General features: G+C 30.8%; 5 protein-coding genes and 1 long non-coding RNA gene across 8 annotated transcripts; 4 read left to right on the top strand and 2 right to left on the bottom strand.

Moving 5' to 3' along the window:
* Positions 1 to 244: 244 nt before the first annotated feature.
* Positions 245 to 4,236, top strand: LOC108733085 (prostaglandin reductase 1). The gene is made up of 6 exons (XM_018464136.2): positions 245 to 350; positions 1,017 to 1,119; positions 1,185 to 1,376; positions 3,120 to 3,393; positions 3,456 to 3,567; positions 3,893 to 4,236. The coding sequence occupies exons 1-6, from the start codon at positions 245 to 247 to the stop codon at positions 4,120 to 4,122; spliced, it is 1,017 nt and encodes a 338-aa protein (XP_018319638.1). The 3' UTR covers positions 4,123 to 4,236.
* Positions 4,237 to 5,736: 1,500 nt separating this feature from the next.
* LOC108733005 (solute carrier family 46 member 3-like) lies at positions 5,737 to 9,935 on the top strand. The gene is made up of 5 exons (XM_018464024.2): positions 5,737 to 7,015; positions 8,424 to 8,525; positions 8,589 to 8,726; positions 8,831 to 9,074; positions 9,456 to 9,935. The coding sequence occupies exons 1-5, from the start codon at positions 5,941 to 5,943 to the stop codon at positions 9,568 to 9,570; spliced, it is 1,674 nt and encodes a 557-aa protein (XP_018319526.1). The 5' UTR covers positions 5,737 to 5,940; the 3' UTR covers positions 9,571 to 9,935.
* A 285-nt stretch (positions 9,936 to 10,220) lies between these two features.
* Positions 10,221 to 11,482, bottom strand: LOC108732986. The gene is made up of 2 exons (XM_025973596.1): positions 10,519 to 11,482; positions 10,221 to 10,457 (listed from the first exon to the last, which is right to left on the bottom strand). Exons 1-2 carry the CDS (start codon positions 11,465 to 11,467, stop codon positions 10,273 to 10,275), a joined length of 1,134 nt encoding a protein of 377 aa, XP_025829381.1. The 5' UTR covers positions 11,468 to 11,482; the 3' UTR covers positions 10,221 to 10,272.
* Positions 11,483 to 11,866: 384 nt separating this feature from the next.
* LOC108733065 (protein C19orf12 homolog) lies at positions 11,867 to 12,441 on the top strand. The gene is made up of 2 exons (XM_018464103.1): positions 11,867 to 12,051; positions 12,106 to 12,441. The coding sequence occupies exons 1-2, from the start codon at positions 11,892 to 11,894 to the stop codon at positions 12,369 to 12,371; spliced, it is 426 nt and encodes a 141-aa protein (XP_018319605.1). The 5' UTR covers positions 11,867 to 11,891; the 3' UTR covers positions 12,372 to 12,441.
* A 104-nt stretch (positions 12,442 to 12,545) lies between these two features.
* Positions 12,546 to 24,680, bottom strand: LOC108733064 (UTP--glucose-1-phosphate uridylyltransferase). 3 transcript variants are annotated; one of them, XM_018464101.2, is made up of 5 exons: positions 24,568 to 24,680; positions 14,671 to 15,090; positions 14,045 to 14,609; positions 13,482 to 13,888; positions 12,546 to 12,943 (listed from the first exon to the last, which is right to left on the bottom strand). In XM_018464101.2, the coding sequence occupies exons 1-5, from the start codon at positions 24,586 to 24,588 to the stop codon at positions 12,836 to 12,838; spliced, it is 1,521 nt and encodes a 506-aa protein (XP_018319603.1). In that variant the 5' UTR covers positions 24,589 to 24,680; the 3' UTR covers positions 12,546 to 12,835. The 3 variants fall into 3 exon arrangements, with proteins under 3 accessions (XP_018319603.1, XP_018319604.1, XP_018319602.1); XM_018464102.2 differs by lacking the exon at positions 24,568 to 24,680 and adding an exon at positions 18,902 to 19,007; XM_018464100.2 differs by lacking the exon at positions 24,568 to 24,680 and adding an exon at positions 17,371 to 17,572.
* Positions 22,466 to 26,632, top strand: LOC112904182. Its single transcript, XR_003230943.1, has 3 exons — positions 22,466 to 23,219; positions 23,776 to 23,882; positions 26,506 to 26,632. It is a non-coding gene; the product is annotated as an uncharacterized LOC112904182 (long non-coding RNA).
* The last annotated feature ends 40 nt before the right edge of the window (positions 26,633 to 26,672 follow it).

The raw sequence follows: 26,672 nt of genomic DNA, 5'->3' as shown, positions 1-26,672 counted from the left end.
TCCAGTTGTTGCTTCGCGATAAGTAAATTACTTTTGTTCGTTTATTTAAACAAGTTTAAATAAAGGTGATTTTTCAATTTGCTTCAACCACTATAAGTACAGTGATTTGTGTATGCCCCTATCTGGATGATTTGACAAAATACCGGCGGTATCAAAAACATATACGATAAAAAAATACTATATATGTTATTACATTTCTGGTTATTGTACATTTAGTTTTGTTGAGTGTTATAAAAAGTTAATTATGGTTTTGGCGCGTAAATACATATTGTCTAGGCATTTTAAAGGCCTCCCCAAGGCAGACGATCTGAAGTTGGTCGAAGAAGAACTGCCGCCCCTAAAAGAAGGACGTAAGTATTGTTTAACGACATTCGCGGTTTTATTCGTGATTACTTAAGAAACACGAAATTTTCTTCATATACGGCTTAAGAAAAGTCATTATGATAAGTTAGATTTGTTTTAATACTGTTGATTTTCTACATACCGTTTTTCCCCAATTTTTTTACTTTATTTTGGAAATTATACCATTTCTAATAGTAATATACATATGTTATATTTATGTTATTTAAAACGGCCTGAAGTCTGTTAACCAAATAAATAAATAAAATAAAAATACACATGTGAAATGGTAAGTATTCCATAAACGACTGAAATGTATTAGGAATTAACACAAGAAATAATAATACAATATGAATCAGTTGAATGAATTGCTTATTATTAAAAGGATTTTAATTATCTAAATTAGTCGTGTCTTATTTGTAAACAANTGGAAATTATACCATTTCTAATAGTAATATACATATGTTATATTTATGTTATTTAAAACGGCCTGAAGTCTGTTAACCAAATAAATAAATAAAATAAAAATACACATTCAGTCATAAAGTTATTCAAATTCGATCGATAAAATCATTACAATTAATATCTGATCGTAGTTAAGACAAATTATTCTATTTTTACTTTTATCGTGCGTTGAATTCAAGGCAAAGATAACTGAAATGCATTTTTTATTCTAGAATTTTTATCAGAAGCAGTATATTTTAGCGTTGACCCCTTTTTGCGTGCCTATAATCCCTTACAGCCTTTAGGATCAACCATGCTGGGAAATCAAGTGGCTAAGTACGCATTACATTTCGTTCTATTTCAGAAATAAAACTATAATGTCCACATTGCAATTATTGCAGAATTATTAAGAGCAAAAATTCTAAATATCCTGAAGGAAAATACATTTACGGCGCTTACGGTTGGAGAACCCACACGATAGGCCCTAAGCAATTGGAAGAAGATGCCCTGGGCTATAAAGAGCAAGAATACCTTCTCCCTGATTTCGGTAATCTTCCCTTGTCATTGGGGCTGGGTATGTTAGGAATGCCAGGGTAAATATAATAATATTTAAGCAGCAAACATTGTGTTGTACCTGTGTGAGTAATAATAATTGACCCACCACTTACACAACGACGAACTTGTTAAATGAAAACTAATTCAGTTTTTTAAAAATTGTCAAATAGTAGTGTTATTTTAAGGCCTCAATTATTGTTTCAATTTGAGAAATTTCGGTTGCTCAGTCACCTGAATCTACATAAAAAAAAATTGTAACAACTTCTACCCATTTCTAAAAATCAAGGAGATTCAAGAACGGCTATTTTACATCAGAAAAATCAGGTTTCATCTATATAACGAAAACTAGTTGTACAAGATTTATGTAACGTCATCGTCGTTATAAGGTCGTCAGTCCTAAGACTAGTTGGACACGCACTGCCACTCTTTCCTATCCTAAGTAAATCTTCGCTTTTCTCTAACACTAGAGCAACCTGTATTCTTAACCTTTTGCGAACAGTAATTTAATCTAGGTCTTCTTCTACCCTTCTTAATTTATGTTTCTACTTCCAATATATCTTTATATCATGGCTGAGAAGGTGTCCTGCCAATTTATCTCGTCTATTTTTTTTTTACTTCCATCATAGTGCCCTCTCTTTTCCTATTATTTCCTCATTTCTAACTTTCTCTATCCACGGACATTATTGTCAGAAAGTTCTTAATTCAGGGAAAACAACTTTGTACTTACAATTTGATCATGTGTAAGAGGTTTTCACTTAATACGATAACTGTTTTTGTAAGTCTTCCATATAGAACTGAAATAAAACAGTCGACAGCTTTTAAACACTTCATTATTTTTCAAAATATTCTTAACGAAGATCAATGCATTTTTGAATGCATTCGAAGCAGTTCTGGAAGCGGTTATTCTACTCGTTTTTTGGTATAGTCAAAATGATCGACGTCCTTGAAGACGTCGACTACTTCGTCTTGTGACTCGGGCCTTCGACCGCATATTCTGCTCATGATTTTCGGAAAGATATAAAAAATCATTGGGACGGAAGATCGTCTTCCATTTCAACGCTTTGTTACGTCAAAAATTCAATTGTCTTATTGTGGACTGGGTGCGAACTTGCATTGTTTTGGTGGAAGATGTTTCGTCGTTGGGGGTTGGTTTTTCGAAGCTCAGCGATGACTTGTAGCAAATCATTGTATACCAATCGTTAGTACCAATTCTTTGATATGATCTGCTTTTGAGACAAATGTAGTAACCGTCTTTTTTGACACACATTCAAAGCGGATGACTTCTGTTAGTTCTTCTTCTTCGCCTTGAAATACCCAAATAGACGACTGGAGGTTTATTTTCCAGTTCACATAAATAAATCCACTATTCGTCACTACTGATAATACTGTTGACATCTTTAATTTTTGCCGTTGAAGCGGTCCAGAATTTCGTACATCAACTGACCCCAGCATCCTCGACGTTTTCCTGCGTGATTACCGCTTTTGATGTACCTGTCGTCCACATTTGAATTCTGCATACCAACGGAAAATTTTCGACTTGTTGAGATAATTGCCTTCGAAATTTTCTCGGTTTAGTTCTATTATTCGAATATTCATTCTCATTGAAACTTTGGATTTGGGTTAAATAAAGATGGATGCTTAGTTTTGGTAGTTGTATTTAATTATAGTGTCGTTTACTATGTTCTCGTATGCAAAACGTAAAAGACACCTAGAAATTTATGAGTCCTTTTGTACTCGTAGGGGATGCGAAGTACCCAAAAATTGATTGTTGTTTTCTACAGAAACACTGCATATTTTGGATTTCTTGAGCTTTGTAAGCCGAAAGAAGGAGAAACTGTTGTTGTGACAGCGGCTGCAGGAGCTATTGGAAGTCATGTTGGCCAAATTGCCAAAATCAAGAAATGTAGAGTAATCGGCATTGCAGGATCAGACGAAAAAGGAAAGTGGCTGACCGAAGAACTTGGTTTCGATAGTTTTATCAACTACAAGAAACCAGGACTACTAGAAAACCTTAAAGCAGCCGCTCCTAATGGAATCGATTGCTATTTTGATAATGTATTATCTATCGATATATTCAGTATTACAATAATTTTAGTACAATAAATATTTATTTTTAGGTCGGAGGGGAAATCAGTAGCATTGTCATAAGTCAAATGAACAGTTTTGGGCGTATTGCAGTATGTGGTGCTATAACATCTTATAATAGTGACATTACCAATATGCCAAAAGGTAAATAAATGATATAATAACTGATTAATTAATTAATAAAAGCATAAATTGTAAGTTAATTTTTGCAATCATTCGTATAAATAATTAATTATAGAAAAACATCAACAAAAGCAATTGCAAAAGATTAATTCATTCTCTACCGTGCAGTAGGAAAAATATTATTTAGTAATTAATAAATTATTCAAAGATTAAAACTGCTATATTAAATAGTCTACAATTAGAATTTAGGAATATCTTACTTTACTCATTATAATCTTAATATTAGTTGAATTAATTCTGTTAAGATGATTATAAAATTTGATTTCTGAATTTTCTTGTTTTACAGCTACTATGATTCAAGGATTTTTAATTCTCAAGCAACTAAAACTAGAAGGATATTACGTATTCAGGTGGATTGATAGGTGGATGGAAGGAATTAATCAGAATTTACAATGGATTAAGGAAGGAAAGTTAAAATATCGTGAAACTGTAACTGAAGGATTTGAAAATCTGCTCCCTGCTCTTATTGATTTGCTAAACGGCGGAAACGTGGGAAAAGCAATCGTGAAAGCTTGAAATTAATCATTTATTGTTGTTATTTCACTTATCACCTTTTCAATATCATATTTTCCAATCCTACTTCAGTATTAAATACGCCTTTTTTGGAAATAAAGATTTTTTTGTATCGTCTGTATTTTCTTTTAACATTTTCCTGACATTAAGATAATAGATTCTAAAGTTATTCTGTTTTCATATAAAAGCGAGAATAAAAACAACCTAGTGCTTAAGCAACAATTTTCAAGATGTCCATGACATTATATAATAATTAAAGTTACTATTTGCATCGTACCTAATCATTTTAACTGGTTTCGTCTGCATGAAATTAATCAAAGTGAAGTAAAACCCAATGTGCAATATGTGAAAATTAATAATAAAAAAACTTCAATTTTAATAANCGACTACGTTTTTATCGAAACAGTGAACTTTCGGACATACAAACATTTTCTTCATTTTCATGTTTGATTGTGCGCTAACACCTAACTTTCTATATTAAGGGTGTCAATTAACTGGTTAAAGCTGTAGAGATGGAGATCAAATAATTGCACGAGGTCGGATCGCTTTCATGCACAGGACCGGTGCGATTGTTTTAGAAAAATACAATATTCAGCGACCAATAAAAACACTTTTAACGATGCTTTCTTATCAAATAATTCAAAATAAGGTAGTCTATCATTATAATGAAAATACTTTTAGGTACCACATGCAAAATATGCCCTCCATAATCACTACATAGTATAAAACAAAGTCGTTTTCCCGCTGTCTGTCCCTACGTATGCTTAAATCTTTAAAACTACGCAACGGATTTTGATGCGGTTTTTTTTAAAAAATAGAGTGATTTAAGAGGAAGGTTTATATGTATAATACATGCATAATAAAGTAGGGAAACACTGGTAATTTTAGAGGTTTCTAATGTGATGTCGTAAATAAACACATTTTTTGCACTTACATTGCAAACACTGGCTGAACCCTACGAGATAGATCAAAATAATGTACTACAATATTGTACATCTTAAAAGGGTCTACAAAAAAGTGCGGGATGGTATATGTCTATCTCTTAGGGATAACCCACAATAACCATTTTTTATCCTTTACTTTTTACGAGAAATAATGGCTTATTTACGAAGCGATTTTAAGCAATACTTTTAAGTACTTTTAAATACATTGTGCATTTAATATAGATCAATATGGCCCTTTACAGCATGTAATTTAAATGAATATTTTCGAAGATATTACAGATTTAAAATGCAGGGACATAGCGGTTGCGGCGGTACCGGCCGGGAGGCCGGTTTGTATTGTCTAATGACAAAAAAACTGTGAATGTTGTATATAAACATTCTGTAGTATATTTAGTATGTTCACGGGGCATCTTTTGTAGATTTCCCCTTTTCGATAATAATCTAAACAAAACAAAAATATATTTAGTATCAGCATTGCACCCATGCGAAGCTGGGGCGGGTCACTATTTCAAAATAAAATAACGACCTAACAACATAAACTCAATTAATTATATTAAGATTACAATACGACCAGTTGGTAATTTCTATCAGAAGTCAACATGCAAATTATTTCATAACAGTCTTTTTAATGTTACTTAATAAGTAGTAGGTAACTAGTGAAAGACAAGGAAATCCGAACGCGGATGCTGTGGAGGTCACAGTCGAAACAGGTTCTCATCTTTTCATGCCTTTAAGTTATAAAATTCCACAATTTTCTAATCACCGGATTTAAATTTAGTTTCACTGCAACATTCTTTAAAGATTGTTTGTTTTACAATGCAACTATTGCTATTGAATTCTTGTAGTGCAGCCCAATGTTTAATTAAACTGCTTTGAAATGGATCCTACAACTTCTAAAACAAGTGAAAGGAACGATGAAGGTTCAACGTCAAATTCATCGGTAGAAACTAATTCCCAGAAAAGTGGGAAGGTTGAAAAGCTTCCCACACCAAAACAAGTCACCATGGATACGACTTCAACGCTAGAATTAGAGGAACACAAAAATGGAGCTTTTAAAAGCTCTTCAACGCCAAAAAAAGCCTTTAAAGAGATGACAATGAAAGAAAGGATGAACTACGTAAGAGAAATAATAACAGTTGAACCTCTTGTAGTATGTTATGCAATGGCAACAGTCCTTTGTACTCCTGCCCTCCTTGTATTAGAATTCGAAAAAGCGTGCAGGGTAAATGAGGGTTATGACGACAAAATTTGCGATGACATCGTTTACAAAGAGGATACAATTTATATTAACGAATCAATAAAAATTCAAATAAGAATCGCTAACATGCATTCGTGGCAACAACCGTTGCAATATGTGATGCCGGTTATATTAGTGCTCTTCTTGGGTTCCTACAGTGATCGTCATAAGATAAGGAAACCATTTTTGCTGTTACCCGTAATTGGGGAGTTTCTTGCCGTTCTGGGATGTATGTTGTGCGTGATATTTATGCATACGTGGCCTCTAGAAGCTCAGGGGATTTCCCAAACAGTTATCCCTTCATTTTTCGGAGGACCTTCGATGCTTATAATGTCTGCTTTCGCTTATATAGCAGACGTGAGTACAGTGGAGATGAGAACTTTACGTGTTGGAATTGTTCAGTTTCTTTTATCACTATCTTCACCTATTGTACAATCTTTCAGTGGAAAACTGTTTACGGTGATCGGTTACCTTTGGATATTATTAATCGCTGCCGTTTTGTTTGCAATCGGATTACTGTATGGGATATTTTTTATAAAAGAACCCAAACAACCGGTTGGTGTAGTAGAAAAGAAAGCCCTAATTAGGGATGTATTTGACCCTAAGCATGCCATAGAAACGTTCAATGTTTTAGTGAAGAAAAAAAAGGGTAACAAAAGACTGCTAATAGTTTTGCTCATGATTAATTTGTTCATTTGGGCAGGCGTTAGTCAAGGTAAGGGTAACTGTAGCATTGTATAGCTACATACGTATCAAATATTTTAAAATAATACGTCTTTTATGTTGTTGCTAAATGCTATATAAGAACTGCCTGGCTAAAAATGATACAGCTGGTCAACTTGTATTTGAAAAGGGTAGTTTAGGGAGTAGCCGAAAAATATAAACCCCTTAATTCTATTTTAGTTAGCAGTTGGCCCACCTTTTTAAAAAACATTATAAATGCTACATCTCTAATTGATTTAGGTACAATACAATGTTCCAATTTTATTGCGTCGGTTTTAAAATTCTTAGCGAAAAACCAAAAATTTTCCAGAACATTATTTTTAAAATAATCCCTAAAGTGAGGCAAAACCCTCAGGATATATGAGAAACATTTACACCAGAATTTTCTCAAAGCTTACTCACCACAATAACACTTTCTTTGTCTACATTATTTAAATTTTATGTTACGGTGTCTCCTTTAATACAGGGAAGAATATGGCTCCTAAATTATTATGAAACTAGGCATATTTACTGAGAAAAATCGCAATGTATATACCTACGGGCAAATTTTATGATACCAGGACTTATCATTCGGACAATTTTAGGGAGCGATCTCAATTAATATTTTACACATTAAAAATAAATTCGATTTAATAAAATAATTTATAGATAATAAATCACCTACCTTATAACATTCAGAAATGGTAAGTAATTGACAACAAAGGATGATGAAGACCGACGATCCTTTGTCCTGTATTACCAGCGTCGCCATCTTTTCTAGCAGATTTTTCGTTCATTTATCTTTGCTTTCAATTTTATAAATAGATAATGTTCTGTTCAAATTAATTTCAATTGGAAAGCACTTTTCCCCGATATCAACACTTTACATGCGAATTTATTACAAAGTAGACACACATTAACCACGCAACGATATATTTATTATAACGATACATCAAACTTCTGTCGGACAATAAATCTCTTACAATGCTTCTACTATATTCTGACTTTGTGCCAAGAATAAATAGATAAGACAATGCTTAACAAGGTCGTCGTATTCTTTTCCGCTATTGCCAAATCTAATTGAAAGAAAACCATTTACATCAGTCAATTAAACTAAATTTTGAATTTTCGCATAAACTACTCATTATATTTATCGTTCGATCCCATGCAATATGTAATGATAATTAATATTGCACATAAATCAAGGCTTGTTAGGTAATAAAGTATACATAAGGCATTCAAAAATTCAATTACACCTTACATGATGAATAACTAAAACCTGTATAGCATTTTTTTTATTATTATGAAAATACGTAGTCAATTTACAATCGTTTCAATTAGAGAAGGAAATTAAATAAAAACAAAAACAAAAAAAACTATAGTACGTACTTGAACATATTTATTTTTTGTGGATCTTTTAGGTGAACTTAGTGTATTCTACTTGTTTACGGTAACAGTTTATAAATGGGGCCCTGTGGAATATTCATTATTTGGTACTATTAACACAGTAGTACATTTAATTGGTACGTAAATAAACAATACCTACTAATGCTACGTTGAAAACCAATTTATCGTATTATTTTCAGGAACTGCCATTTCAATTCCGTTATTATCCACTTATTTGAAATTAAGCGATCTATTGATTGCTGTTATATCTTTCTTGGATAAAGTCCTTTGTAATATTATATTTGCTTTATACTTAAAACCAACAGGACTGTATATAGGTAAGTTTAAAATTTAATACGTATAGTATCTAAATGTTTTCGATAATTTCCTTCTCAATGAAGGGAGAGTTGCGACTGCATATTTATTTTAATTTTTCGCATAGGGACCGTTGTTAGTATTGTAACTGCAATTTCAAGTATAGCTATACGATCTCAAGCTACAAAAATAGTGAATGCCGACGATTTGGGCAAAGCTCAATCTCTTTTTGCTGTAACAGAAGCAATTGCCCCAGCTGTATTCACACCCATTTACAATACAGGAGTTTATAACAACACAATCGAGGTATTTCCCAGTGCTTTCTTTTTGGTTGGAGCCGCGTTACATTTTATTGGGTCTGGAATATTAGCGTACGTATACTTATAAAGTAATTAAATAAATCAGATTGCAATAAATTATAATTCAGGCCAGTCATATTTCAACATTCAAAGAAGGAAGGCCTTTTTTGACATGAAAACTGAACTTTTTTTAATTTTATAACCGAATTCAGCTAATCTACTTTGTTGTTGTTAATTGCAGTAAAATGTTAATTATTGGTATTTGATCTTGTTACAAAAGATTAAAATTTTCTTTGATTTGATCTTGGCCCTGTAGGGTTTAATAATTCATAATTCATTTATCTACTTAATATAAAATCACAAATAAAAAACAGAATGTTCACAGCAAATAATTTTGAAATTGTAATGGTTCGCAATTTATTAATCAATGAATAGGTAATTACTTTTTTGCAGGTTCATGTACAAACTAGCACAAAAGAAAAATGAAATGTCCCAAAATGGAGAAACAAACTTGGGTTACATCCATGAAAATAACGATTCCAATATTATAGAAACGACATACATTTAGCATTTTTCATTCATTTATAATTTTATAATTAATTGTTGCGTTTAAAGAGAAAAAGTGCAAACAGGTGATTGGTTAAGAAACTATAAACGTATGCAGTATCTGCAGACATATTATAATTCTTTTTAGATGTTTTCCAATATTTACTACTAACGAAACAGCGTAGTTTAATGAAAAAAATAATAATTAGAATGTTTTACGTATTTATAACCTACAGTTTAACGCAACGAAGTACACCCCTCAATGCATCGAGGGTGACTAGCTTAAGAATGGAAGTGTAACTACTATTACCTTACTCGATGCATTTCATTGGTTGTTGCGTCGGCGGCCATCACTTTTTCGATTTAAATTAGGTCAAGGTCACTGCACCTGCAACAGTGTTAAGCGCCACTTATTTTTCATTGAAAAAAGCTTTAATGTTAATTGGGGGTAATTGAGTTATTCATTAGCCTATTGAGATGCGGTTTTCACTTAAATTAAATAAATTTAATGCTTCTTAACGTTAATAAGAAATAAATTAATTAAATTAATAGTCATTTTATTAATACGATAAAATAATACATTAAAATATCAGCCTATATCAAAAACGACATGCAAGCAATAAATCTTTCTCTTGTATAAAAACAATAAATCGCATTTTTTTAAAATGCATTACTTTATTTATTCCTTTGTATTTAATTAATATTGAACCTATTTATAAATATTTCAAAACTTAAGAATAGGAAGTGAATTCAACATTTGTTTTGTAGTGTTTTCAGTAGAGTGAGCTTTAATGCCATATTTCAACAATAAATTTATAAATTTCTCTTGTTGTACTGATGGAAGAATAAAGTTGTTCTCCTGGCACCATTTTATTATTTCTGAACAACCTCGAAAGTCTCTTTGACAAACTGCAAAGGAATTGTGTAAGTTATAGTAGTTCTACAAATGTAGATATTTATTAATGCTTACCTTTGTAATCAAAAAGCGTTACAAGGATTCTTAAAGTTTGCATATTTCTATTTTTTTGTAGAAACAATTCTAACAGTCTGTATACAACGTCTGTATTGTTTTTATGCAAGGCACTCATTACAACGAATGAGAGTAAATTGGTCACAATTTCGCACAGTTTTTCATGTTTTTTAAGCAACTCCACAGCAATACACTGGTCACTAAACCAGTCACTTAGTATACAATTTTCCCAGACCAGCACCAAGGGATAATAGTCACGGAATTCTACAGATATTCTTTCACAAAACTTGATTACATTATGAAGAACAGCTTCACTTTGATTTAAAACTCCATCATGTATTAAATATTTCAGCATTATTCTTATTCTACGCCGTAAATATATATTTTTTCTGTAGACATCTTCGATTAAATTAATTGCTTCAATTATATTCCCATTAATCCATACTGCTTCTGCCAAGAAATGAGTAAATTCGGAGTTTTCTTTAAATACAGAAGAGTCAACAATGCGATAGATATCCCGTATACTCTCAATAGCTGTTACATCGCCTTTTTGAGCAAGTGAAGTTAAAAGTCGTAAAAGGACATTTAAAGAAGGAAGTTTTCTAAGTGCTATACTTTGTTCTAGCACTTTTTTGAGAGTTAGTTCATCATCGTCATCCAATGCATTTATAAACAGAGAGTCAATATCTTGTACATTTAAATTCTCAATATTAACTTCAGGTACTTTATGCAAAAGGATGTGTTTCCCAGAAATTGCTTTTCTTTTAGTGAAGGCAACCCATTTTTGAGCTCTTCGTTGCACTAACTGTGTGGTAAACTCATCGATGGCATCATTTTCAAATGGTTCCACTTTGCTATCATAATAATGCCTTTTTGGTAGCTTACGTATTAAGGCAACACAATAATACACTTGCGGATTAAATAATGTTTTTTTGCATAGTGTCAGCATGCCTTAATTAAAATTATGATTAATTATGGCTTTACCTACACTTTACAAGTTAAATTAGGTTATGTTTATATTATTGTATTTTGTAGGTTAACATAACATAACCTATTGAAATGTCAAGTCAAAATAAAAACAATTAATTAGTGAAATATACCTAAATCTAACATTAGGGTAGTATCAAGCAATGCACATTAATTTTTAATGTGTTCTCCTTAAGACGGTGCATAAAAATTAATGAGAATAAGAATGACGGTTGTATCAGACTGATAAATGCTAAAGCAACATATAGGTATAACCTTTGTGCTTTTAAATGCTATGATTTCAATCATACGCCATCAGATTCTAATAATATCCTCATTTTTTATAATTAATAATTACACATACTTGCTATTATTGTCCAGCTGAGATTTCTCCGTGTGGTATTATAATGCCTATTAACAGTGAGGAATTGATGACTGCAGTGGAAGAGCTATGTGCTCAAGAAAATTTAACAGTAACTGTGAAAGAATCTGTCAAGGGTGCTTGCATTGCAGGAATATGCGCTCTAACTGGAGGTCTTCTGGGTGGGCCACCAGGTCTTGCATGTGGTGAGTATTCTCTGTAAGTAATTTTTATAAGCATTAATAATATAAACATTATAGGGGGGATTTTGGGTTCCATAATTGGAGCTGTACAAGGCCAAGGCAAATACAAATCCGTCGTTGACATTATACGTCATGATATGACTCCTACCCAAAGAGAAAAATTCATAAGATCATTGGAATTAGCATTGAGTGATGTGACTATAGAAGATGGTGTTAAACTTACTCTACTTATACTTAATGAACCTTCTTTGAAGCTATTAGTGATAAGGCAAATAGGAAATTTCTTAAAGAATGAAATGGGCATTCAAATGCTGCCGCTTTAGTAAAATAGCATATAATTATAGTGTAATGAATGCATCATATTTCTTATATTAGCAATATAAGTTGTGTAATTTAAATGGAGAAGTAGTAATCAAATATATTTTAATATTGTTCCCTTTTAACTTTTACAGTTTTTATGTTAAACAGTAATTATTATCAATTATTGAAAAAACATCGTTTTTCAAAAAATATATTTTGTATATTATTAATAGTACGGTCACATCTGAAAAATATTGTGCAACATTACAAGTAAAACTATTGTAAACTAACAAACATACAAATTTTACAAGAGTGATATATTTAGAAAAGGACAATTTATTTAATAACTTCTAGTAAAGTTTAAAACAGTAATATTTTAATTTTAAAGACATGCAGTTTTGTAAATAATATATTGTACGCACAAAAAGGTGCTGTACTTAATTACAATTAAATATTTAAATGACTAGCAAGCAAATGTGTTGTATCATTAATGATCCAAAATACGTAGGTTTCCTGAAACTATTTTGTTTTCTAGAATAGCACCAGATGGGACATCAATTCGATCTCCATGATTAGCAATAATAATCACCGTACCCTAGGGAAGGAAATTCAATTATTTGTGACGATTAATGATAAAAGATGTAATTTATTGGCAGTATATCGCAATCTACTGGTATTTACTGCTAATTGTAGTATTTTAAATATTTCACACGAGCCTTACCAAGATATCTGTTTGCCAAACTAAATTAAATATGTAATTTGTAAAAACCATTAGGCTTTTGGTCAGAAATTAATCCAAATTGGTATTAGTAGCTTATGGAGTACTGATAAGAAGATATGATTCCGAAACCGTGATCCAATTTGAGTAGTTTCGATTTACTGACCAAGAACTTAATGTTTTTATTAATTTGGTTTACTGGCCTATCATGTAGTTTGATATTTAGATGCCTTTCTATGGCAGTTATCAGCAAATAAAAGTTGACATTGACCACTCGCTTTTACGATGCAACTTATTTTGGTTTTGTGATTTACCAAAACGGTTTCAATACAATTATTATGGAACATTAATGTTCTTTATTACTTTTCTCTCATTAAATAGTGCAAGGGAAAATTAGCACTAACAGAATACGTACTTTTAGAGAAACATTTTTTCCGAAAGTAACGTCCCCTGATACGGTAAGATGATCCAATTCAAGGATATCCGGAATATTGGCAAATCGTGATAAGAATTCCTTAACTTTCGAAAAATGAGAGTCTCCCAATTTGACCAAAGGTGTAGCAGGAAACATCCTTTGTGGGGACATTCGTAAAGAACCAAACTTTAAATTGTATAAATTGCTCATAACAAGTAGGAGGTCGGATGTTTTTTTCACAGGCAAAAAACGACTTCTAGGAACATTTATACCAATTGCATTTTCAAAACATTTCATTGCAGCTCCTACAGCTGTCTCCAACTGAACTACGTTGATCCCATTTACTACCTTTTTGTTTATAATTATTTCCATATTCAGAATATTTTCTTCAATAACCCTATCAATCGCTAAAAATCACAGACACCACTTTAAGATAAAAAAAGTAATCAATAATCCAATAAAATGAAAATTTTTGCGAAACGAAATCTCAAAATGATAAGAACAATTCACTATTAAGTATTACAAAAATTTGTCTATATCGTAATAAAGAATTAAAATCTTACCATCGAGTTTGACCCAAATATTGTTAGTGTTAAAATATTTGAATGTTTTGATGGATTTAAAATCGTCAAGATGATCATTTGGAACTTGGGCAATTTCAAGAAGTCTCAGTTTGTTTTCATATTGCATTAGGGTACCACCTTTGACATCAGCTCTAGTCTTGTCGGTCACTTCCATTACAAATTCGTGAACATCATCGATAGGATTCATCAAAGTATTGAGAATTTTTAAATCAACGGTAGCTCCCAAATTATCTATATTGGATATAAAGCAATATTCGCGACCCGTATCGATGAATTTTTTCAACAAGCCCGAGTTTTTAAAGCTCTCATAAAAATCACCATGACCTGGTGGATACCATGCCTCAATGTCTTCTTCGATGTTGCAGTTTTTAGCGATAGGAAGGAAACTGTCTCTGTTTATCCTTGGAAAGCAGGATTGACTGAAGGTGTGGATTTCTATTTGGATGTTGTTGTACTTTCGTAAAATTTTTTCAGTATCCTCATCCGTGTTAAAAGAGTTCATTAGCACAAGCGGAACATTTACTTTGTATTGTTTGTTTAACTCCTGTAAAAATAGAATGTTAAAAAAGTCGGGTGACTAAATTTGGGTCTCATTGAATAAGTACTTCGATCTGTTGAACTGTAAGATCTAAAAAGGTTAAATCGTTTCTAACAGGAATAACTGATTTTGGACCGCGACAACCCATGGATGTTCCCAAACCACCATTAAGCTTAACCACTACGAGCTTTTGTAGCATTTTGTGAATATTTTCTGCGGTTGGTGTGGCCAATTCTTCGTAGTTTCTGATTGCATTTGTTGGCAGTTTTTCTATTTTATTCCAATCTACTGAAGGTCCTTCTTCAGCTAAAAATCTCCTAAAAAGAGATGTAAATCCTTCAAATTCTTTCCTAACATAGTCTTTTCTGGAAGGACTAGCAGTGGCCAAAAGCTTTTCCAATTCCTTCTGCAAGTGCATCAACGCATCCTTTTTAGTTGCTTCGCGAAATTCCTTGGTTTCGCTTCCAGTGCGTGAGTGACCTCGGATCTGATTTAAAACGAAAAGAATTGGTAAATAAAATATAAGACATCGAACAGCAAAATAATAGCTATTCGTGATCGGTATACAATTAAGCAGCTTGAAAAGGCACTTTATAAATACATATTTATTTAGGTTTTCAAGCCACAGGGTCAATACCACTCAAAATTAAAATATTAATTTTCTTTCTATTTTTATTCATCAAGTATTGAGTTTGCTACAGAGAAAAGAAGATCTTAAGAACTATAGGTATCTAACATTACAATTACTGTTTTAAATTGAAAAGGCCTAGTAGAAAGCAAGTTGTATGTAAAAAACAATGGAAGAAAATTAAAAATGCTAATTATACGTATATTATTATCTATCCAGTACAAAAACAATCGTCCTTGTTTAGCTACTCTTAATACCTACCTAATTATAAATTTTAGAAAAAGCATAAAAGCTGTAACAGGAGATAATGTAAAAATAAATGTAACTAATGCGTGAAATGCATATTTAAAAGTCTGGGTCAGGTTTCTATCCTGTTTACCATTATAAGTAACAACTTATTTACAGAGTAAAGGCAATGAGTACTTTTTAATTTTCATTTTTTATAGTTTAATAATAATAGCAAATACTTCTTTAATGAGTAATTTCAACCTGATAAGCAGAATACCAAGCGTAAACATATTTTCTTTTTATTCCAAACAGAACTACCAAAGTAAGACTGTTTCCCAAAGGCAAAACCTTTAACTAATACCGATGATTTTGAGCATTTTTAAAATTCTTTAACGTAACGTTTCAGATGTGATCTTCTGCGTATTTAATCCATTTAGCTTTTATCTAATTTCAACTATATACTTTTCAAAGAAAATTAGTTAAGAATTACAATTTTCTAAAATAATTGTTTCACGTTTTATCTACGGTAAATATTGTAGGTATCGTGTATTAGTGTAGATTTTATTTTAAAATATTAAATTTAAAACAATTTTCTTGTTTTACTAAACATTTGTTGCTAACAAAACATCATAGGTACTTTTAAATTAATAGATACTGGTTTTACGTAATAATAACCCAAAATTTGATGCGACGAAGTACATCCTACCATGGCATCGCGAGTGACTAACTTAGAAATGCAAGTTTAATGGTTATTAACCGCGTTGATGCATCTGATTGGTTATTATGTCAGCGGCCATCTTGGCGATTCATAAAACTGGGTCAATGTCAGTGCACCTGCACCGGACTGGAATCTCCTCAACATATCTATTAGGCGCCACTTGTTAGAAGAAACTTAGGGAAGCTTTAAATAGGGGTAACTCCGCGATTTCTTAATCAATTTAGATGCGGTTTTCACCAAAATTTAGAAATTTAATGCCGCTTAACATTGATAAGAAATAGATAATTTTAGTATACAAATATTCCATTATAAAAAGCGTTTTACATTTCACATTAGGTTTACGTTTACCAAATATGAACTTTGTGAAATATTGACTAAAAAATAAAGAAATTCAATAGCGTTTAATAAATTTTGAAATATTCTAATGGAATAGTTCATATTTAAAACTGTGTCTGACGTTTTCTAGGAATGAGTCGAATGAAATGCAAAATCGAGAAACTACCTAAAATAATATACATAATACTAATATTTTAATTGCAAGTATCTTATTTATCTAAATGTTTTAGAGTTTTCAAAATTCACATTCATATTAGAAGATATGACAAATCCCCTTTCTAATCGTTATGCTAATAGGTATCAAATAAAAATGAAATTAAATCCAATTCAGACACAAATATGAGTATGTGGCGATTTTTAAGCTATTGAGAACTAATAACTTAAAGCTTTCTTAATATTCCACTTAAATTTGAAAAGAAACAGATATATCTTGAACAAAAGGTGCACAAAGTACTTGACTGATTAAGAATGTGCTTTAAAAGACCAAAATCCGTTGAAGTGTTTTATGAGTTTTTAGAATAATTTCCCACAAGTTTTTCTTTTTTAATTAAAAGAAATAGGTATTCAAAAAATTCAAAATCTTGCTATAAAAGTATTCAATTGATATGATAGTAAAATAAAATTAATATGTACGTATTAACAATAAGTTAAAATTTCTGTATGCCACAAGCAATATGCACATGTCGGTTAAAAAATAATTCATACACTACCTACACGATAATATTTTGTGAAAGTCTTTTATTTCTTATCTTAATATTTTGATCATCTTCACAGGTTCAGTATTTCTTTAAGTATTATTTTACATACAAAACAAACACGTGTATTTATATATTTGTACAGTTTGTTGGTAGACTTACCAATAAAGAGCCATTATCGCTGAGGTGATATCGCGTCATCGCGGTGATACTCTCTGATACTGAATACTGATTAGTGAATTCACAGTTTTAAGTATATCGCGCAAATAGTAAAATAAACATTTATAAGTTTTCCACCTCTCTGATTAATAAATAAATGATTGTTCAATGTCGGTAAACGAAAACCAACTGTGTAACTCCAACAATTAAACTGTACTTGCTAGCACCATATTATTAACGTAGTATCTTATTGTAAAATAACTTTTGTAGTAAGTAGTCATAGCTTTTGCAATTCATTGTAATGAACGTGCTTACTTCTGACGTGTCGAAGGTTACGAGCAAACCTATTAACAATTTATTAGAATACGGTAGCGGATGGAATCATAATCTTAAGGACGTTAATGCTTAATTTTCTAGCTGTAAATTACCTAAGGCGATTAACGGTTTTGCGTCCCATCTTTGAAAAATGAAGAATTTGTTAGATTTTGAACACTTACAACAATTTGTTTATTGAGAACGGCTAGAGATAGGACCAGCTGTTTGTGACTTGTTTATTGCATTAATAGATTCTTTTAACTATTTCAATATTATAAAAATTACTTTTTATAAAAACTTTCTAGTGTTTCCTTAACGTTTGATTTCTGTAAATTGTCTTTGAATTTCATTTTACAGGATCTTTTTTCAAATATTTTCCATGTTCTCCCCTATTGTAAACGTTAATCATAAACATAATGTTTATTGTCTCAAGACATAAAATAATAAATAGGGAAACAATTTAGGGGCTACGTGACGCAAAATTCATCAATTTTTGATCTCCCTTTCACCTTTCACGTAACGGGCTGTGTACGTGTACAACTCTAGGACTTCAATTAAAAAGATATTTTTTTAATTTCCAATAACAATTCAGTTTTAAATAAATCCTAAGACAGCTGGACCCCCCCCCCTCTCCCAAATTAGTGTTAAGTATTTTCACTAAAGAAATTTATTTATTTTGTTACAAAACAAAAATCACAAAATATTGAATCAAAGAAGACTTTAATTCTTGTAACTCCGTTTTAAATACGAGTTTAAGCACAGTTTTCCTTATAAATAATATGCTTATAGGTATAAACAATTTATTTGATCAATTTACCACATTGTGACATCAACAGTGTGATGAATTAATCAAGGTAGTCGCTGGTTAAATAAACTATTTGTAATTAAAACTGTGTTTAGTTTCGTAATCATAACGTACGTATGTTTCGCCAAACGTTGACTTCATCAAATGTTCAGCCACCTACAATCGACTCAACAATGAATTGGCGAAACATATGTTATGGTTTTGTTTTGTATAAAGAGAAACAAAAAGTTTTCGTGAAAATATTTCTATTTTTTCTCTAATTATCTCTACTAATTTTGGGCATATTTTGAATATTAAAGAATGCGAATGAATATTTAATGGTATAATCAAAATATGAAAACCACAAAAGCTATTGACACAATAAACGAATCAATGATGATAGCCTGTAAAACAAATTATTCATTATTTACCTACCTTTAACAAATCCATTTATATAATATGTTATCCGTACTTTATTTGCACAATAAATAGAACACAGTAGTCGTTGAGTATTGACAATAAATATAGTATATTTCTAAACACGTGTATATCTGGCTCATTTGCGCAAGTTGTTTAATAAGAAACCTGCGCCTTAGAAACCTGTACAACCTTGACCGAAAATTTTGAAAAAAATATGCATTTATCGAGGTGAAAAGGGAATGCAGTTGTTTGAAAGACAATGTGCTCTTTAATACAAAATGCATTTTTTAAGAGAAGGTACCTACTAGACTTTTAAAGATGAACTCAATTTGTTTCTATTAAAGGATAAAGTTCAAGTTGCAAAGTCCAACGATTTACGTTGCAGTAATTGCTTTTAAAAATTCGTTATCGGTCTCTATCAAAAGTAGATATTAGTGCAGGCAGGTGGGCTATGTTCCAATTATTTCGGTTGCTTAATTATAATATTAACGTTAGTCGAACGAAAACTTTTGATCAACAAGAGTACAATGGAAAAAAAAGGAATAAATATGAAGTTACGGAAAGGAATAGAAGAAATATATGAAGCAACATCATTTAAAGTGAGAATCAATGAATAAATTTCTGCAAAAATTAGCACGACTAACGGGGTGACAAGGATGTCCCTTGTGTACAGCTTTTTTGAACCTAACTTTTACGGATCTAGAAAATACAATGAGGAAAATTCAAATGAGAGGAGTAGTTATGGGAAAGAAGAAATTATGGACAGTATTTTACGCGGATTATTGATGGCGAAAAATGAAGAGGAGATGACAGAAATGATGAGAAAAATGGAAAGATACATCGCAGAAAGAGGCCTAGAGAGGAACACAGATAAATCGAAGATAATGAGAGCCGGCAAAAGTGGCGGAAAAACGAATAAGATAATATTTACATGGGAAGGAAAAGAAACTGAAGAAGTAAAAATGTACAACTACCTAGGCTAGTTCATACAGAAGAATAAGGGAAACGAAGAGCGAATAAGAAACTTAAAAAAAGGCAACTGCAGTCTTAGGGAAAGTATGGAGCATATCTGAAAAGAATTTCAAGCAATGTGGGGAAAGAACTAAACATTATTTGTACATTCCTAACATCTTTTTAACCGTTTTGCTTCCTTGTCAGGTTTACCTGATCTTGAACATGTTTTATAAGCCACAGAGATCAAGGGAATACTGGTCATAGGAGAATATTCATAATGAAATTTAAACTAGCGGTTTACTTTTTTATATTAATCAGTCGCTAATCTTGTCGACAAAACGGCAAGGCTGTCGCTTTTGTCGTATTGTTTGCTATCAGACATTTTTTGGTCGTTGTTGTGTTTCGTCGGTTTCGCCTTTTTTGAGTTCGAAACTATCTCAATAATTTTATTCAAAAACTAAAATAGTGTTGATAACAGAGTTTACTTTAATGAAAATGCGGATACCCAAATGTTTTTATTTGAAATTAATGTGCCAACCCACTGACTTGTTATGATGCTGTAAATCATGTGCGTTGGTTTTTGTTTCGTATGAGTACAGATTGTTGCCCCTCATTGTTTTCTTGCGATAATAATGCCGACATATCGAATCTACATGCAGGTCAGTTTACAACATCCCAGATCGTCTTATCCTAAGACCTCAAAACTTTCATTTATCTAACCTTTTAAACTTCTTGCACTTTGTATTATATTTTAAAAAATTTATATTATTATAATTAGGTTAGACTATAGAAATATTGGTTGTATGTATGTAGAGATGTGCAAAATGGTTTTTTAAAAGTATTCAAATACGAAATGCAAATACCTTATTGATTTGTTATTGCAAATGTAAATGACAAAATAGATTTCCCTTTTTTTTTAAGTACGAAATGCTAAATCAGTATTTTCAAAATACTTTTTTCAATTAAATAAATTTAAAGGCAAAAATGTATTTTGCATTTTACAAATAGAAAATACATTTGGAAAAGTATTTTAAATGATATACAAAATGCTTTTCTCAAAAACGTATTTAAATGCATGATAAAAATAAATAGGTAGTTTTATTTTGTATTTGCATTTTAAATGCAAGTAGTATTAAATACACTTATTATGATATGTAGATCGATATTTTTCATTTCTAATAATTATTGTCGAAGCATCACCGTTTCTTATTGATTAATATGGACTTTGCAATAGAAAATTATAAAGTTCATGCATGATGATTACGCTTAACCACAACGATCATTGCAAATATAAAGTGTAAAGTTCTTTTCTTTACGTGATTGAGCAGACACACATGTGAAGTAAAATGACGATTGCTTATTATCAAAGGCCGCTAATCAATTTCGTTGCAATATCCAATTATGGAATTGTTGTTACGAAGGGAAAATATAACATTTTATACTTTGGGTTAGGTAGTTTATCGAGTAATAAAATGCGAATAAACTGTACAATAAATAAGTGACCCAGAAAGATAATCAAATCACTTGTAAAGGAAGACTAAAATAAATTAATTTTTTGCATAACTGATTTTCAATATAAAAATTTTTAATCAAAAATTGACGAATTTCATGTAGAAAAGAACTCAGATTTGGCTATAGGTTGAAGTAAATGTTGATGATTTCGAAATAAGTGTTGGTATTAAAATAGATAGCTACTGAAAGTTCAACATTTCTGGGACAATGGAGATAAATGATAGATATACAAGGGGAACATCTATCTAGCTACTCAGAATACGGAGTTTAGGATTTGTTGGTCAATAAAATGTACATTTTCAAATGAAAATTTCGTCCCCTAGAAAAAATTATTATTAAAAGACAAGTTAGCAAGTGTTTGTTAAATTTCGTGTGCAATCAATTTTATTATTGAAAAATCTCAAACCTAAGGATAAAGAACGACAGAGGACCTAAGGCTAAATATTGTTACCCCGTAGTATACTTATTTTTGTCTCGTTTGCGAGAAAATTATATTCACTAAATATTGTCTGTTATTTTCAATAGAATACTTTCATATGTTTACTTGAGTAGTTGTTTGCTGATATTTAAAAACTAAACTCTATAAACACTTGATTACTTTCGATTATATTATTATTCATGGCCCCGGAAGACGCTACCCTGGTGTTTAGTACTTGCTGCACTACTACTACTACTCATAGATAACTATTTTATCGTAAAGGAAACATAATAAGAAGGAAACACATTACTCTATTGTAAATACGAAAACAATTAGAGTTAAACCAGCTTTATTACCTTGAATTCGTTAATTATTGTTTAGACAGGAACAACAAACGCGGAGAGTAACCTTGTTCCGTTTGGTTCCTTGGGCAAATAAGTTTTCTTTTTTTAAGCTAAAAGACGATATGTTGTGATCAATTGAAAAAAACGATACGATTCATGACAAATGCAATAACGTATGAAAGTGAACACGATATCACACAACTAATTGTAAAACAATAAATTTCATCATAAAATAATGAACATTTATGCTTCCATAGCAATAAATAAATAAATAATGTTAAATATTTTATTTTATTGTAACTGTCTTTTTTATTTAATTAACAAATAGGATGTTATAACTAATTTATTTAGTAATCTTTTTTCTCTAATTATGTAATTAAAACGAAAGAGTTTTACGCGTCGATGAGACAAATTAAAAATTATTAGGAAATATACCTCAATGTTTAATAACATAACATATTTTTTTCAAGTTTTAGTGCTACCTTTTGTCAAAATGTTTAAACAAATAATCAATTATGAAAGCTAAAAGATACAGCTGGAGCAGTTTTATATTCAGAAAGGACATTTAAAGGATATTTTTTAACGTATTACACTTTTATTGTTGTTTGTTGATAAAGAAAGTTCTATTGAATTGAAAAAATGCTGCCATAGACATACTCACAGGGGATACTTTGCTTTTCAAAATCTTTTAAATGAGTAAATTGTTGACATTCGAGCAGGTATCACGTAAAATCTCCTATCTTAAGTAATAAATATAAATACTGTTTTTAAAGATAATTTAAACAACAACTTCTATTCGAATCTATAAAAAACGTTTCAATTAAAGATAGATAAGTATTGCATTTCCTAGTTTGAAAAGCAATTTTTTACTTTAGATTTAGGTATATTACCTAATATACGTCAAATTTATTCAAGTCATAGTGATAATCCTACGTAATATGTAGATATCAAGTACTTATCTATAGTGTACATACATTTTGCGATGAAGCTGAAAATTCTATTTGTAAAATAGTTATTATTGTACCTACGGATTGACAACAATAAATGAAAATAGTATTGTTGATTTTAGTTTTTGGCCCAAAAACTTCACATATTATATGCTATTGTAAGTATTTAAACTTCAAGTCCCTATCTCATTTTTGTTATTGTGGAAATTTTAAGTTTAGAGCAAATGGGCAGGCTTGCCACAAAAATAGCGATTTCTAAAGAACAACTTTGTTCATTTAGTAGTACCTATTAAAAGTATCATAGGAGAATATTCATAATGAAATTTAAACTAGCGGTTTACTTTTTTATATTAATCAGTCGCTAATCTTGTCGACAAAACGGCAAGGCTGTCGCTTTTGTCNGATACCAAGCCGGAAATGCTCAGTAATTAAAGTTTTTAGTGGAAATTTATTTTTATTTCGCGTGGGTGTGTCAGCCACAAACAGGACTTTTTAAAAAAATAAAATATATTTAGGGACTGTTACCCTCAAGCTGCAAGTTGAAAACAGAAACATAATATATCAAGAGAAATTGTCTCCCTTTAAACACGAAAATATCAGACATAAAACTTTAACTAGTTTCACGATTAACTCAATGAATGTTATCCAAAAAGCAATACTAAAATACGTTACTAAATTAATATTGAAAAAATCAAGATTTCCTTTTTGTTTTAGTTGTTGAAATGAGCTTTTACCGCAGGGGAGCTAATAATATTGTTATTTACTGATCTTGGGCTTTTTACTTTCTCTTAAGAAAATTATGGAAGAGTGTACTATATTAGGTATCTCCTGAATAAAAAGTTTTACCAGCGGGACCAAGTCCATTGAAAATGCCAAAAAGTATTCCGTAAAGAAGTTCCCACGCATCTTCTTCGTCAAGATTTATTAACTTTCAAAGTTTAGGAATTTCATTGTTATTATTATTAAAAAAAAAAAAAAAGATGTTACAATAAAACATTAAGAATTATGCCATACATTTTTCTTCCGCTAGTAAACTTATAAAGTCAAACCGAAGAAAACGGAGAAAACTCCTGACACTGTTCCCCTGATTTTTTACTGAAAATGGAACAGCGATATTGTTTTTTCGGAAAAGCCACTTTTGTATTTTGTTCTACTGATAAACGAAAAAACTTCATCCTAAATCTATGATAGAAAATTGTATGGTCTTTTCAATAGTGAGGTATTCTTTTCATGGTTTTCTTACGAAAAACTAGTGAAATGTCCAATAAGCCATCAGTAAATATCAATATTAGAAGCTCTGCTTGGACGAGAGTTCTTCTCATATTAAGTATTTACAAGTTAGTATTAAACCTGTGCGTACGAAAAAATAATTTTTGAAGCACCCCAAGAAAAGATGGCTAAGCGTAATTTATTGTTTACTAATAGAAGAAAGATATTGTATGAGAAAGCAAGTAGATAAGCCAGTGTGTGATGCCAGACAAAGTAAAAATAAGATAACAATAGTACCTTTTTAAGTAATTCATCCATTGTTAGTAACCCTTTTAAAGTTTGTTTATTCACCACTTGAATTTTGAATTAAACGGTATAGTTTATAGTATGTTCACTACTACGACAAAAACGGTTTAAATACTGTTTTATCTGACGTTTCTTGTATTTTTATCAAAAAATGATAACAAAATTGAATTGTCATGACCTTTAAGCAGTACAGCTTTGGTAATAACGTCACCGCGTCGTACTCGCTTTAGGTTCCAAAACAAAAACGGAGATACGGAATCTCAAATCTCAAATACAGTTTCAAAGGTTTTGCAAAGTAAACAAAAAGCGCTATAAACGAAGTACTCAATTATTTACATAAATACCATTAATAGAACAATCACTGGTATTCGTTCTACAGAAAATGTCAATTATACTTTAGGTACATAATAACAGCTATTACATGCTTCGAATATATTTAAAATGTAAAATACATTCCCTATGTATATTCAGGTAACGAATAATTTCTTACAAAATTAGCAAGTAACCATGCACTTATCAGAAAAAATCCCAATTGTTTTCAAAATAAATGTGGTTTAATACTGTTATTATTTAGTAGTTATATAATAAGGTTAAGAGATTACATAAAATACTCAAACCCATAATCTAGGAATTCTTTCGACAGCCGAGGTGTCATTTTTAATTAGGATTTTAATTGAGACGCATTTTAGGTAAGATGAAATTAAAAGCGATTATTTTTAAACAAAATATGTTAAAAACAATCGCTAAAACACATAGCTGTATGCTACTGTAAAACTTTCTTATTTTTACTTGTAGGTGTACTTTGTTGTAAACACACTTCGTTCGTGCTGTCTTTGCCTATCGTAACATTGTAATCGTCAGCTATCAAATCATTAAATGCATTAGCTTACGTTAGAATTAGGTTAGATTACGTTTGGTTCGATTAGTTCTCATTAACAATTTATAATATATGTATATTTTTGTTCAAAATAGCGACCGAGATTTTTACCAAATTTTATAGTAATTTCAACAGAAGAAACATCAGGCAATAAAAAATTTCTTTGTTTTTCTGGTGAAATAGCATGTCTTATCAAAAGGAATTACATGTATGTATTATCTACTCAAGTATCAAGATTCAATAGTAAAGTTTGTATTCTTAGAAAAGCCGACTGTGGGCGTAACATTTGCATCAACTTCAAGTATTCTATTGAATTACACGAACATTAAGAGTACATTCGAATTTTTATGTGCAATTTGCGGATCTTACCGGAATTACTTTAACGACAAAAATAATTCTACTGCTTGCGACAAAGACAATACAAAAAATATCGACACTGAAATATCAAGTTCTAAAATTAAAATGGTAACTAACTAGGGTAAATAACCACAGTATTATTTAAACAACAAGATTAATTCAGAACGATTGGCTTCGTACTTCTACGCTTTTTTTATGATAAGTCTATTATGGTGATGCAAATTAAACTGAAACGTTTTAACTCTTTTAAGCATCCCCTTAATTGCAGTATTAAGTATATTAGTTAGTAGTACTACGGAAAATTAAGGAAAAAAAAATTAATTGTAAAAAGAAAACATAAAACTAAAAATGTGCTTTAATTTATGTTATTTTTATATTACTTTCTGTTATTATCACACAATTAGATTAGATTGAAAAAAAAATTAAATAGCACACCAAACATTGGCATTCAAAATTTATTGAAATGTCCATCTGAGTATAGACTACCGAGCATGCAAGGCGTAGAGAATGAAAGTTGCATACACATTTAAAGCGCCAGTGTGCAAGGATTATCTTTTACAAAATTGTTAATTTAATTCACCCGGGAAAATTTTATAATTCAAAAAATAATTGTAAAAGTAGTATCTCATAAGTCTAAATGAAATGTCGTTGTTGTTTGCCTATTAATTTAATTGTTTGCAATAGTACTATATTAGGTATCTCCTGAATAAAAAGTTTTACCAGCGGGACCAAGTCCATTGAAAATGCCAAAAAGTATTCCGTAAAGAAGTTCCCACGCATCTTCTTCGTCAAGATTTATTAACTTTCAAAGTTTAGGAATTTCATTGTTATTATTATTAAAAAAAAAAAAAAAATGTTACAA

The sequence above is a fragment of the Agrilus planipennis genome, unplaced genomic scaffold (assembly GCF_000699045.2).
Source record: "Agrilus planipennis isolate EAB-ADULT unplaced genomic scaffold, Apla_2.0 scaffold51, whole genome shotgun sequence".
In the NCBI taxonomy this organism is placed as follows: domain Eukaryota; kingdom Metazoa; phylum Arthropoda; class Insecta; order Coleoptera; family Buprestidae; genus Agrilus; species Agrilus planipennis.
The sequence above is the reverse complement of the archived record's forward strand: the minus strand, read 5'-3'. Positions and strand labels throughout refer to the sequence as shown.